At 42.5% G+C, this 14,811-nt stretch overlaps 2 protein-coding genes across 3 annotated transcripts in view; one reads left to right on the top strand and one right to left on the bottom strand.

Moving 5' to 3' along the window:
• Nucleotides 1-284: 284 nt before the first annotated feature.
• Nucleotides 285-11,207, bottom strand: Pclaf (PCNA clamp associated factor). Its single transcript, XM_090357746.1, has 4 exons — nucleotides 11,065-11,207; nucleotides 10,766-10,846; nucleotides 7,021-7,183; nucleotides 285-1,780 (listed from the first exon to the last, which is right to left on the bottom strand). The coding sequence occupies exons 1-4, from the start codon at nucleotides 11,108-11,110 to the stop codon at nucleotides 1,735-1,737; spliced, it is 336 nt and encodes a 111-aa protein (XP_090213872.1). The 5' UTR covers nucleotides 11,111-11,207; the 3' UTR covers nucleotides 285-1,734.
• A 3,103-nt stretch (nucleotides 11,208-14,310) lies between these two features.
• Nucleotides 14,311-14,811, top strand: part of Trip4 (thyroid hormone receptor interactor 4) — a 51,869-nt gene continuing 51,368 nt past the window's right edge. For both annotated transcript variants that reach the window (XM_090358199.1, XM_090358198.1), the window contains exon 1: nucleotides 14,311-14,451. In XM_090358199.1, the coding sequence (XP_090214325.1) occupies nucleotides 14,351-14,451 (101 nt within the window). In that variant the 5' untranslated portion in view covers nucleotides 14,311-14,350. The remainder of the gene's footprint in view (nucleotides 14,452-14,811) is intronic.

The raw sequence follows: 14,811 nt of genomic DNA, 5'->3' as shown, positions 1-14,811 counted from the left end.
AACAAATTTCACAAAAACTTGCCTGCTAAAACATGAACAGTTTTGAAAACTTAACAGTCTATCAGTAAACAAAAAATGTGATGAGGAAGCAAGAATGAGTTAACAAATATTAGATGTGCCTCTACACTAATATCACTGATTACTTTAAGAAATGAAATAGAAACACTGAAGATTTTTATTTTTTTCACTGTGTAAGGAATTTTATTAAAGCAAGAATTATACAACCCAAATTATGTTCCCTTGCTCAATTGTCAATTCTGTTACTTAGAACTGATGTTCTGAGCTATTACACAGTAAAGAATTACAAAATTTAAAAAAGTGAATGCTTTTAATTTTTGTACTTTCCTGAAATTTTTTCCCAGGGTCTATAAAACATTCTTTTTTTTTTTTTTTTTTTTTTTTGCCAATCCTGGGCTTGAGCTCAGGGCCTGAGCACTGTCCTTAGACTTTCTCAAGGTTAGAGCTCTACATCTTGAGCCTCAGCACCACTTCTGGCTTTTTTCCATATATGTGGTACCGAGGAATCAAACCCAGGTCTTCGTGCATGCTAGGCAAGCACTCTACCCCTAGGCCAAACTCCCGGTCCCCATTCATTTCTTTTGTAGGTTTGTTTTTGTTTTTACTTTTAAATTAAGTAGTCTAGTACTAGCATGGTTCGTTAGACTTGGCATTTGCTTGATACCTAAGGTTCAAAGTTTCCTTTCCTTTTTTAAATTTTGTTTTATATTTTGCAAATTTCTTTTTCATAATATTTAAGTCTTTCAATGATTATAGTTTTCTCAGGTGAAGCACAACTTTCTTTTCAAAGTCCCTGAACAATTTTTAAACATTTGGAGCACCAGTGGCACCAGTGCTTTCTGGGCAGTTTCTTTTTAGCTTGGGGGGCTAGTAAAGCACTGATTTTTAGACATAGCTCTAGGTTTATGGTTTGATTTGCCTATCAGTTTTCATTGATATACAAATGGAAAATTACAAGTCCAAAGGGCAATTCTATATTAAATGTATACCTAAGGCAAAAATCTACTCTTGGGGCTAGGAATGTAGCTTAGTGGTAGAGTGTTTGCCTACCATGCATGAAGCCTTGGGTTTGATTCCGTAGTACCACAAAAACAAAAAAAATGTTTTGCTAGTCCTGGGGCTTGAACTCATGGCCTGAACACTGTCCTTGGGCTTTCTCAAGGCTAAAGCTCTACCACTTGGGCCATAGCACTCCTTTCGCCTTTTCTGTGTATGTGGTACCTAGGAATCGAACCGTGGTCTTTGTGCATGCTAGGCAAGGACTCTGCCACTTCACCAGACTCCCAGCCCATATAATCTTTTAAAAAATACTGAATTATTTGATGTACAAAAGCCTGTTTTATTTTAGAGCAAACAAAAGAAATAGAAATATGGCCCCATTCCAATTATCGAATGTTCATAAAAATGACATCAGTACAAAACTCTATGCAAACCTCAAAGTAGGAGATTGGTAATTAAATGATGAAATCTAATATTTTATGAGAACAGAAGCTTAACACTAGATCAAAGAAACCACATTAAACTGAACATGAGTAAAAAAGTAGCCACAAGTTTACAAAGTCTTCGATTCACAACTACTTACTTTTGAACAATTAAGTTTTAGCAACATTTTAAAAAATTAAATGCCTATTTAACAAAGCCAATTGGACAAACATCACAAACTTCTAGGATACAAGAGTAAACATGAGACATTATTCAAATATGAATAATTAAGTTCTATTCTTTTTCATCATCCAAGTGATCAGGTTGCAAAGGACGTGTTCTGTAAAGAAAGCAGAGAACTTTAACAGTTACCTAACTACCAACTGTTTAAAAAAAAAGTTAAAAACATACATCATAAACATTAAAGCACAGTAGATCTACTGAAATGACTAGAAAAATAAACTCCATTAGTCGGCAAACATTTACAAATTTCAAGTAATAGTGCAAAAACAAAATAATTTGTTTGGCTTTTGTTTAGGAGGATTGATGATTTTCATTTTGGATATGATGATGTTTCTGTTTTATTTATTTATTTATTTTTTGCCTGTCCTGGGCTTGAGCTCAGGGCCTGAGCACTGTCCTTGGACTTTCTCAAGGCTAGAGCTCTACCACTTGAGCCTCAGCACCACTTCTGGCTTTTTTCTATGTATGTGGTACCGAGGAATCGAACCCGGGTCTTCATGCATGCTAGGCAAGCACTTTACCACTAGGCCAAACTCCCAGCCCCGATGTTTCTGTTTTAAAAGGAATGTCTCAATTGGAAGTAGTAGTGCATATCTAGCACTCAGGAAACTGAGGCAAGAGGATTAAAAATTGGAAGGCAGCTTGGGCTACTTTAGTGACACTTGGCAGAGAGAAAGAGAGACAGAGAGAGAGAGAGAGAGAGAGAGAGAGAGAGAGAGAGAGAGAGAGAGAGATATGAAATAAGTAAAACAAAATAGAAAATCTTATTAATATAGTATCTTTTTTCAATGAGTTGAATAGAAGATAAGTAGAATATGTAGGAGTAGAGTTTGTCTAATACATGAGAACTTTGTGATAATACAAAGCAAAAGTTTAACGAACCCACGTGAGCAGCAACTTATACCAAAACTTATACCATTTTGAACTGTATAAATGTATAATCTACTTAGAAAGACTCCAAAATTGCAGGAGTGTGGCCTAGTGATAGAATGTTTGACTAGCATGCATGAAGCCCTGGGTTTGATTCCTTAGTACCACATACACAGAAAAAGCTGGAAGTGGTGTTGTGGCTTAAGTGGTAGAGTGCTTGCCTTTAACAGAAGAAATTCAGAAACAGTGCCCAGGTTCTGAGTTCAAACCCCAGGACTGGTACAAAAAAAAAGTGGGGCCAGGAGTTTGGGCCTACTGGTAAGAATATTTGCCTAGCATGCACAAAGATCCTTTGTACCACATACATAGAAAAAGCTGGAAGTGATGCTATGGCTCAAATGGTAGAGCTCGAGCCTTGAGAAAACCCAAGGACAGTATACAGGCCCTGAGTTCAAGCCCCAGGAATGGGAAAAAGAATAACTCCAAAATTATTTGTTAGCCTATGATAATACAGTCTTTTTGAAAATAGTACATTCACACTATCCTAAAGTCATTTGTTCTTGGGAAAAGCCAATTGAAAGTCAAAATCTTAATCATAAATCAGAACTTTTATTTTAGAGCTGAAAAAGATTAGTGGGATGTATTCTAAGCTCCTGTTCTCAAATGAGATTCAGAAAGCCTGAATGGTCAAGGCTGGAAATGGTGCTTTGGCTCAAGTGGTAGTAGCACTAGCTTTGAGAAGGCCCAAGGACAGTGCTCAAGCCTGGAGCTCAAGCCCAGGACTGAAAAAAAAATTTTCTTTTTTTCTTTTGATGGTTATGGGGCTTGAACTATGGGCCTAGGTGCTGTCCTTAAGCTCTTCAGCTCAAGGCTCCTGCCCCACCCCTGGGCCTGGGCGTTGTCCCTGAGCTCTTCAGCTCAAGACCACCACCCTACCCCTTGAGCCACAGCACCACTTCTGTTTTTTTAATGGTTAATTGGAGATAAGAATGTCATGGTTTTTAAGGTCTTTAGTGCCCAGGCTGGCTTTGAACCATGATCCTCAGATCTCAGCCTCCTGAGTAGCTAGGATTATAGGTGTGAGCCACTGCGCCTGACTCTTCTAGTCAAACTTTAAGCAAAATTCTAACTCTTTCCCACACAGTTGAGGGGAGTTTACCCTAATTTTGGGAGACAGATTTGGCCATTGGAATAACTTTCAGAGTATAAATTCCAAAGTTTATATTCACCTGGGCCTTGGTGGCTCATGCCTGTAATCCTAGCTGCTTAAGAGGCTAAGATTTGAGGATAATGGTTTGAAGCCAGCCTGGGCAGGAAAGTTGGTGTGACTTTTACTTCCAATAAACTACTCAGGAAATATCAAAAGTAGTGTTCCAGTCCATATCAGCTATTACACAGAAAACAAAATGCCCAGTGTGGGCAAGAAAATCTGTGGGATTGTTTAATTAGTCACTAGAAAATAGAAAGTGGCACTGTGGCTCAGAGTGGTAGAATGCTAGCCTTCAGCAAAAATCCCAAGCCCCACAACTAACCGGAAAGAAAGAAAAAACTCAAAGGGCTGGGAATATAACTCAGTGGTAGAGCACTTGCCTAGTGTACAAGAAGCCCTACGTTAAGTCCCCAGTACCAAACAAAACAAACCTCAAGACATTAGAAATTCTAGTACAGTTCAGAGAATTTAAATTAGAACCACTGCTACTTTCCAAAGCATATGTAAATGAACCCTTTTCTTTTTTGCCAGTCCTGGGCTTGAGCTCAGGGCCTGAGCACTGTCCTTGGACTTTCTCAAGGCTAGCACTCTACCACTTGAGCCTCAGCACCACTTCCGGCTTTTTGCTATGTATGTGGGGTACCGAGGAATCAAACCCCTGTCTTCGTGCATGCTAGGCAAGCACTCTACCACTAGGCCAAACTCTCAGCCCATGAAACCTTTTTTATATTGACTAATTATCTTGTAGCTTTTTAGAGTTAGTGAGCTAAAATGAAAACCATCTCCTTTCCTATAATCCATCCCTTTTCTTTTTCTCTTTTCTTTTTTGCCAGTCCTGGGCTTGAATTCAGGGCCTAGGCACTGTCCTTAAACACTAATGCTCAAGGCCAGCACTCTGCCATTTGAGCTATAGTACCACTTCCAAGTGTTTCTGTGTTTGTGGTTCGGAGGATGCTAGACAAGCACTCTACCACGAGGCCGTGCTCCCAGCCCCATCCTTTTTCTCTAAATCTAGGTGAAATGATTTTCAAGGAAGAACTGTAAGACTCTGTTTTTTTTAACTCTATTTTTTTGTCCTTTCTTTTTTAGCACTGGGGTTGAAACCAGGACAATGCACTTGCTATGCAAGTGTTTTGCCACTGAGCTACATCTCAGCCCGACTCCATATTTATTTTTCTTTCTTTCTTTCATTCTTTTTTTTTTTTCCTTTTTATGGTCGGTCATGGGCCTTGAACTCAGGGACAGCACCCTGAGCTCTTTAGCTCAAGGATACTGCCCTACCTCTTGAGCCAAAGCGCCTCTTCCAGTTTTCTGGTGGTTAATTGGAGATAAGAGTCTCATGGACTGTTGTGCCCAGGCTGGCTTTGAACCATGATCCTCAGATCTCAGCTAAGATTACAGGCATAAGCCACCAAGCCAAGCTTTTTTTTTTTTGTACCAGTCCTGGGGCTTGAACTCAGGAGCTTTCTCAAAGCTGGAGCTCTACCACTTAAGCCTCAACACCACTTCTGGCTTTTTTCTATGTATGTGGTACTGAGGATTCGAACCCAGGTCTGGACTCGAACCCGGGTCTTTGTGTATACTAGGCAAGCACTCTACTAGGCCAAACTTCCCACCCCAGTTAATATATATAGTTTTATCCCTATTTGTTTTGTTGTTGTTGTTGTTGATTATAGGGCTTGAGCTTTTTCACTCAAACATAGCACTCTACCACTTTGAGCCACTGTGCCACTTCTGGTTTTCTGGAGGCTAATTGGATATAATTAGTCTCACAGGCTTTCCTGCCCAGATTGGCATCTATCTTCAATTCTCAGATCTCAGACTCCTGAGAAGCTATGGTTATAGGTGTGAGCCACTGGTGCCCTGCTTTGTCTTTTGTTTTAAAGTATTCTAGAGTATTTATAAAGAAGTTGTAAGAAAAATACACAATGGTATTAGCCTTAGTTGTTTCTAGTGAATAGAATTTCTATACTTCTTTTTTCTACATTGTGTGTGTGTGTGTGTGTGTGTGTGTGTGTGTGTGTGTGTGGCTTTCAACTGGTATTTTCTTCTTTGTTTTGGTGTTAGAGATTGAACCCAGGACATCATGAACACTAGATGCAGGCTGTACGACTTAGCTAGTCCTAACAGCTTTTATTTATTTTTTTTTTTTGCCAGTCCTGGACTTGAGCTCAGGGCCTGAGCACTGTCCTTGGACTTTCTCAAGGCTAGAGCTCTACCACTGGAGCCTCAGCACCACTTCTGGGTTTTTTCTATGTATGTGGTACCGAGGAATCGAACCCAGGTCTTCATGCATGCTAGGCAAGCACTTTAACCACTAGGCCAAATTCCCGGCTCCCTAACAGCTTTTACTTTTTTAAGATGCAGGCAACTTAATGGAATTCAAGAGAGATGTAAATTTTCTTTTAAAATGACACTAATTAAAAAGAATAAAGGCAGTTGAGGTCATAGTTAATAATATAGTAGTTACCTGAATGGGAACTGATTCTCTTTAGAATGTCTGGAATTTGGGAGTGAACTTTAAGAAATAATACATGCTGCTGCCCTTGAGTTCGTGTCTCTTCCCCTGCCCTGGGTCACTGTCTCGGCTGCTCCCTCATAGTTGGTTATTTTTTATTTGGGGCAGTGGGCACATATGGGGAGGGGAGGGTGTTCTTCCCTACCTAGCGTCCCAGCTGTCTTTACATTGTTACTCCATGTCCCTTTCTCCAATAAACAAGCCAGTCGGGCATGGAAAAAGAAAAAGAAAAAGAAATAATACATGTTTAAAAAATATATCTAGGGGCCAGGAGTGCTTGCCTAGCATGCACGAAAACCTGGGTTCAATTCCTTGGTACCACATACATACAAAAAGCCGGAAGTGGTGCTGAGGCTCAAGTGGTAGAGCTCTAGCCTTGAGAAAGTCCAAGGACAGTGCTCAGGCCCTGAGCTCAAGCCCAGGACTGGAAAAAAAAAAAATATATATATATATACACACACACACACACACACACACATACAAACATACATACATACATACATACATACATAGGGGCTGGGAGTTTGGCCTAGTGGTAGAGTGCTAGCCTTGACTTGAAGAGCTCAGGGACAGCACTCAGACCCAAAATTCAAGCCCCATGACCAACAACAACAACAAAAAAGAAATATCTATGGTTTATATTTTCTTATTGGCATGAAAAGAAATGCAACTCAATATTCTGTTTGTCCTTTATTTCCAAGAGAATATTTTCTTTATATTCCAAAACCCCCAAACTTACTTTTTCTTTGCTTTTCCTAAACCACTGGGTCCTGCCTCTTCAGGGATCTGATTTTCTTTTTCAGAACCTTTAGGAGACTGACTGAAGAATTCTCCAATTCCTTTTTGCCACTTGGGAGTTGGGCGTACACAAACTGGATTCCCTCCTGCATACTTGTTTTCAGCTGTAAAACATAAGCAAAACTAAGTAAGAACTAAGAATGTAATGCCATTCTTTAAAGAACTTAACTCATTTCCTTTCTTTGCTTCTTTTGAGACAAAGTTTCGCTCTATAGTACAGGCTGGCCTTGAATTTGATTCTTTTTTTTTTTTTGGTCCATCATGGGGCTTGATCTCTGGGCCTGGGTACTGTCCTGAGTTCCTCATCTCAAGGATAGTGCTCTATCACTTGACCCATGGCGCTGCTTCCAGTTTTCTGGTGATGAATTGGAGATGAGTCTCACAGACTATCATGCCCAGGTTGGTTTTGAACTAAGAGCCTGAGATCTCAGCCTCCTGAGTAGCTAGGATTACAGGTATGAGCCAATGGTGCCTGGCTTGGCTTTCTGATTCTTCATCTTCCTCTCTCCAACCTCTCAAGTGATGGGATTGCAGGTGTGTGTCACAAATTCTGCTAGAACTTACAGACTCTCAATTGTAACTTTTTTTTCCCCCATATGGGGTGATGTTGAGGTTTATCTTATTTTTCTGTGTATGTGGTACTGAGAAATTGAACCCAGGGCTTCATGCATGCTAGGCAAGCACTTTACCAGTAGGCAATGCTCCCAGTTCCAATATTAGGGTTTAAACTCAGGGTCTTATGCTCTCTTGGTTGGTCGTGGGCATTGAACTCTGGACCTGGGCACTGTCCCTGAGCTCTTCAGCTCAAGGCTACCTCCCTACCCCTTGAGCCACAGCACCACTTCTGGTTTTCTGGTGGTTAAATGGAGATAAGAGTCTCACGGACTTTAGTGCCTGGCTGGCTTTGAACCAACAGCCTGAGATCTCAGCCTCCTGAGTAGCTAGAATTACAGGCATGAGTCACACACCTGGAGCTAAAAAAAAAAAAAAAAAAAAAAAGCAAACAAGCCTGATTTTCTTTCTTTCTTTTTGCCTTTTTTTTTTTTTTTTTTTTTGCTAGTCCTGGAGCTTGAACTCAGGGCCTGGGCACTGTTCCTGCACTTCTAAGCTGCTTCTTCTCAAAGCTGGCACTCTACCACTTGAGCCACAGCACCACTTCTGGCTTTTTCTGTTTATATAGTACTGAGAAATAGAACCCAGGGCTTCATACATGGCAGGTAAGCACTCTACTACTAAGTCACATTCCCAGTCCTGATTTTTGGTTCTTTTATTTGTATTTACTAAAGAATGCTTATAGTAATGCTTTCCCATTAAAAAAATACTCAACAGCAGTGTTTTGTTTTGTTTCAGTGGCACTGAGCCTTGAATTCAGGGCCTCACACTTCCTAGACTATTGAATCATGCCTCCTGTCCTTTTTGTGCTGGTTTTTGTTGTTGTTTTGTTTTGTTTTTTGTCAGTTTTAGGGCTTGAACTTAGTGGCTTTTTCTTTTTTCTTTTTTTTTTTTTTTTTGAGCTCAGGGCCTGGGCCCTATCCTTGGACTTCCTCAAGGCTGGAGCTCTACCACTTAAGCCTCAGAACCACTTCCAGCTTTTTTCTATGTATGTGGTACCAAGGACTCAAACCCGGGTCTTTATGCATGCTAGGCAAGCACTCAACCACCAGACCAAACTCCTAGCCCACTTAGTGGCTTTTTAAGCTCAAGACTGCCACTCTACTGCCAAGCCAAAGCCCCATCTCCAGCTCTTTGCTGGTTAATTGAGATGAAGTCCTGAGGACTTTTCTTTCCAGACTTGCTTTAAACTGAGATCCTCCAAGTAGCTAGAGGTATGGCTCAAACAGTAGATCTCCAACCGTAAACAAGCAAGCTAAGTGAATATGGGCCACTGAGTTCAAGCCCCGGTAGTAGTCATAGTAGTATACTACCATAACAGATCTGTGAAGGATTTTTGGTGTGTGCCTGTCCTGGGGCTTGAACTTAGAGGGCCTTCATGCTGCCCCTGAGCTTTTTGCACTACAACTTGAGCCATAGCTCTACTTCTGGCTCCCCTCTCTCCCACCCCAATCCTATGATTTGAATTCTGGCCTAGGCACTGTCCATGAACTGTTTTTGCTGAAGGCTAGAGCTCTACCACTTGAGCCTCAGTACCACTTCTGGCTTTTTCCTATGTATGTGGTATCAAGCCTGGGTCTTCATGCATCCTAGGCAAGCACTCTACCATTAGGCCAAACTCTCAGCCTCCATTCTGGCTTTTTTTTTAAATTTTTGATTGGCTATATATGTTAAACTCACTTTAAGGACCAATTCAGTTGGCCAAGATGATTCAGAAGTTGAACAGACAATAAAATATAAGATAGTCTGGATAATCTCATCTATTTTCAAACACTTCATTTACATGAAGAGGTTGAAACAGCAAGTATTTTAAATTAACTCTTCAGAAGAGGGAATAATTTAGGGCCTAGTAGTACATACTTGTAATCCCAGCCATCCGAACTGGCTGAGGCAAGAGGATTGAAGACTATGAAGATAGAATGGGCTACAAAGTGAGACTGTCATAATATAAATGTATTACTTAAACTTAAAAAGTAAAGTCATGGGCCGGGAGTTTGGCCTAGTGGTAGAGTGATTGCCTAGCAAGTACGAAGGCCCGGATTCGATTCCTTGGAACCACGTATATAGAAAAAATCTGGAAGTGGTGCTGAGGCTCAAGTGCTAGAGCTCTAGCCTTGAGAAAGTCCAAGGACAGTGCTCAGGCCCTGAGCTCAAGCCCAGGACTGGCAAAAAAAAAAAGAGTTGGTACCAATGGTTCATGCTTGTAATCCTAGCTACTAGTTACCCCAGGCAAGGCAGAAAAGTCCATGAGATTCATATCTCCAGTTAAGCACCATAAAAAGCTAGAAGTGGAACTGTGGCTCAAGTAGTACAGCACTAGTCTTGAGCAAACAAAGCTCTGTGGTATTTGTACAAAAAGAAATGTATTCATTACAAGACTTATGAAACAGTAACATCTGTATGCAATACCTTAAGTAACCATAGAATTATATTAAAAAAAAAAAAAAGGTTGTTGCTGGCGCCTCACACCTTTAATTCTAGCTACTAAGAAGGCTTAGATCTGAGGATCATGATTTGAAGCCAGCCCAGGCAAGAAAGTCTGTGAGACTCTAATAAACTACTCAAAAAAGGCTGAAGTGGTGCTGTGGATCAAGTGGTAGAGCACTAGCCTTGCATACAAAGAAGCTCAGGCACAGTTCCCAGACCCCTGAGTTCAAGCCCAGGACCAGGGAAGGAAGAAGGAAGGAAGGAAGCGAGGAAGGAAGGAAGGAAGGAAGGAAGGGGAAAGAGAGAAAAAGAAAAAGAGAAGAAGGAAGGAGAGAAAGAAGGAAAGAAAAAAGAAAAGAGGGAGGGATGGAAGGAAGGAAGGAAGAAAAAAGGAAAGGAGGAAAGAAAAGCTTAGGAGGGGATGGAGGGGGGAAAAGTGGTTCTTCACTTGAGATTCTCTTCCATAAGAATCCTCCCCTCCCATCCCAGCCTATTATAAGCCCAAGTCTCCCTTCTGAAGCGAAAAAAGAAATTTAAGTGTGAGGACCCAAAATAAAAGTCTAAGAGGGAGGTAGAATATTAATCCATAGTTAATACTGGGGAGACTTGCAGATTCTTAGGCCCAGACCCCTAAGGGCACTTCTTACCTTTTCTGGATGAAGGAGATGGAGAGTTGACGGCAGAAGTGGAGGGACCAAACACCTTCCTAGGAGCGCGGGAAGCCACCACTGCAAAGAGAGACAAGAGGGTGCATGAGTGGAAGGGAAATCAGAGTCAGGTCAAAAGGTTCACACAGTATCAGACCCAGTAATGGGCGAGGAGAGCCCCATGATCCAGAAGGGCAAGGCCAGGCAGCCGCTTCCTTGGAGTAGGGGAGAGCGCGGTCATCTCCGCCCCACGCACCCACGGGCAGCAAAGCGCCTCCCCATTCTCTCCACCACTCCACCTTTTCTGTAGGTGCTTGGGACACTGTCGGCTTTAGTCCGCACCATGTCCTAACAGAGGGAGAGAGAGCCAAAGGCCCAGAGGAGGGTGATTCAGTGGCCACGGATCCGAAAGTGACTTTCCCGCCACGGGGGTTTATATGGGTCTCTTTCCCGCGCTCCAGATTCTCGCGAGCTGTGGCTCCCATTGGTTGCGCGCCTTCCCCTCTGTAGACCAATCGCCAGGGTCCAGCGGTGACCGCAGGCCGACTTAAGGCTGTGCTGGGCAGTCCATCACCCGCAGAGACTGTGATTGGTACCCGTGCCCAGTGGGTGGTGCCAGCACCCCAGCTCACGGCGACCCAAGACTGTTCATATTCAGAACTGGCCCCCAAGCCAGTTAGGCCCAGAGAGCCTGCTTAGAAAGGAAAGTCCAGCAATGACAGAGAATGACGGTATTTCCTCAGAAGTTACTAGCAGATAAATCAGGGACTTGTAGTCCTGGAATCCTGTGAAAACTGAACTCATTGGTGCGTGTGTGTGTGTGTGTGTGTATGTGTATGTGTGCATACATGCATGAGCACGCACCAAAAAATGGAATTCTTTCAACTACAGCATTCATACTGAACAATTCTCTGGGATAAGAGAAAGGAAAATACTACAGGTTTGTTTGGGTTTTTTTTTGTTGTTGTTTTGTTTTCTTAACCTTTAAGTTTGTTTATACATACAAACATTAAAATAATACGGTCATTGAACTAATTAAAAAAAAAAAAAGCCTGGTGGCTGGGAATGTGGTCTAGGGGTAAAGTGCCTGCCTAACATGCACAAAACCCTGGGTTCAATTCCCTGGTACCACATACACAGAAAAAGCCGGAAGTGGTGTTATGGCTCAAGTGGTAGAGCACTAGCCTTGGGAAAACTTAAGGACAGTGCCCAAGCTCTGAGTTCAAGCCCCAGGACTGCCCCCCCCCCAAAAAATCTGCCAAATGTACTAACAACACAAGTCTAGTCTATATATGAGCATATCTCTGTAATAAGAAGTTAATTTTTTCTACCTCTATGCTTACTATCTAATTACTACCCTAATGAATCACTTTATTTTCATTTGAATGCCATGCATGAACTTGATGTGAGATGTATTGCTTATTTGAAAAGCAAATTTAGAAGTGTAAGTATAACACTGAGTTGTACTTCAATGAGTTGTATGTGGCCTTGTGTACTGTCGCTGAGCTATTTTGCTCAAGACTAGCACTCTTATCAACCGAGCTTCAGATCTATTCTGTCTTTTCTCTTTTTTTTTGGGGGGGTGCTTTATTAAAGATAAGAGTCCCACACAGGGGCCAGGAGTTTGGCCTAGTGGTAGCATGCTCATCTAGCATGCACGAAGCTCTGGGTTGGATTCCCCAGAACCACATCCACAGAAAAAGCCAGAAGTAGTGTTGTGGCTCAAGTGGTTCCTGGAGTTTTTTTGCTCAAGTGTTAGTTTGGAGCAAAAAGTGTCCAAGGATAATTAGTGCTCAGGCTCTGAGTTAAAGCCCCAGGACTGGCAAAAAAAAAAAAAATGTGTTTGGAGGGCTGGTAAAGTGGATGTGGCCTAGTGGTAGCATGCTCACCTAGCATGCATGAAGCCCTGGGTTCCATTCCTCAGTACTACATTCATAGAAAAAGCTCAAGTGGTGGAGTGTAAGCCTTGAGCAAAGAAACTCAAGGACAGTGTCCAGACCTTGAGTTCCAGCCTAGGACTGGCAAAAAAAAAAAAGCCTGTTTGGAGGCATGGCTCAGTTGGCAGAGCACTTGAACTAAAGTATTAACACTCTAAGAGACTCTAAATTAGAGGCCTGATTTAGCTAGAAACAAATCTAGAGATTCCATCACAAAAAGACAAACACTTGAGGATACAAAAAGCAGTATTAAAGGATTAAGGATCTCAATTAAATTAGCATTATAATAGGAGAGATTTTTTTTTTCCCCCAATTACCTGTAGAAACCTCTTTACCCTAGGGTATTCATATTCTAACCAGAAAAGTAAACAAGCCTCAGGGACTTTGCTGTCTTTCTTCTCAATCTCGGTGCTTACTTGTTTCATTCATTTGGTTGTTTTTTTTTTCTTTGGAGAGGCCTCACCTAGACCAAGCAGGCTTTCTGGACTCTTCTGTTGCTGCCTCCTGCTGCCTCCAGCATGTAGAAAGCTGCTTCAACCATTTCTTTTCAATGAATCATCTCTACACTTATATATTTGTGTATATGCATGTATGTAGATATCTAGTGAATGTATGTGTGCATGTGAATTGCTATGGATGATTTTCATACACAAATTCCAGCAACTTTTAAATTTTTGCCCCTTTGAATTTTCTTAGCTGTCTTGGAAAAGACCAAATCCAAGAAACTGAACAATAAATATACTGTGGCTTATGCCTATAATCCTAGCTACTAAAGGCAGTGAGATAAGAGGATCTGAGTTTGTGACTGGGAGCTTGGCCTAGTGGTAGAGTGCTTTGCCTAGCATGCAAAAGATTCTGATTTGATTTCTCAGTACCATATACACAGAAAAAGCTAGAAGTGGTGCTGTGCCTCAAGTGGTAGAGCTCTAGCCTTGAGAAAGTCCAAGGACAGTACTCAGGCCTATCTCAGGCCCCAGGATTGGAAAACAAACAAAAAACTTTAAGGAACAGCATTCGGGCCGAAATTGAAATTCAAGTCCCCATACTGGCAGAGACGGACAGACAGACAGAGACAGTCAGAGAGAGATAGAAACAGACACAGAGACAGAAAGAATGATCAAGAGCTAAACAGATCGCACCAGTGTGAATCTAGTATTAACAGAAGCTCACGAGAACACTGCCGGGACAAAAAACGAATATAGCACTTAAGTGCTATAACTCACAAGAGATGTTTTAAGTGTTTTACCTGAAACCACATTTAAAAGCTGTTACCCTCAGCGTACAGAGTACAAGTCTTTTCTCTTTGGTATCTTTGCACTATTCCTCAGAACAACTGCCCTTGGCCTTCCTCCAGTTTTGCTTCTGGTGATGGGGAACAATCCATCAGGCATGGACAGAGCTCTCACGTTGCGAAAGGCAGCAGGCAGGAGGAGTCGAGCACCTGGGCTGGGGACTGGGTCAGCCCTGGAGGTGGAGCAATCGGAGAGAGACCTGCGCTGGAGGCGGGGCCACACGGGGGCGGGATTATCTGAGGGGCGGGGAAAGGTGACGGAACCAGGAACGCAACGTCAGGGTTGCGTGGGGAACTAGTCCGGCGTCGGACCTGGGGTTGGGGCTTGTGTAGCCCAGCTGGTTCCGGCGGGCGAAGATGGCGGTCGCTGGCCCGGCGCCCCAGGATTCCCTGGTACACTGGTGTACCCAGCAGTTGAGGAAAACCTTCGGCCTGGATGTCAGCGAGGAGATCATTCAGTAAGCGCGTGGAGGGAATGTGGAGTGGTTAGAGAGAAGGCGGAAGCGGGGAGGACTGAAAACTCGAGAGAAGAAATGCGATGCGAGCGTTGGTGTGGGGAGCCCGAATTTTGGCCTCCTGCCTGTATAGTAGTCTCCGGGCAAGCGCGTCAGGCTCCACGATAAGTGATGAGGGCTTGTTTTCCTTTGACAATGTCCTATCTCTAAAAATTACCCCTGCCAATAACGGAGGAGCAAGTTAAATCATCTCTCCGGACATCTGTTACTCAGAGCATTCTAATTTTCCGGGTCTGAAGTTGTGTCAGGTCAGGACCTAACATTTCAACCGAGGTGCCGTGGTGCCGTGGAAAGAGTTTCTGA

This window comes from Megascapheus bottae, chromosome 25, assembly GCF_031878675.1.
Source record: "Megascapheus bottae isolate mThoBot1 chromosome 25, mThoBot2.hap1, whole genome shotgun sequence".
Classification (NCBI taxonomy): Eukaryota; Metazoa; Chordata; class Mammalia; order Rodentia; family Geomyidae; genus Megascapheus; species Megascapheus bottae.
Note: the sequence above shows the minus strand (reverse complement) of the source record. Positions and strands in the feature narration are given on the sequence as shown.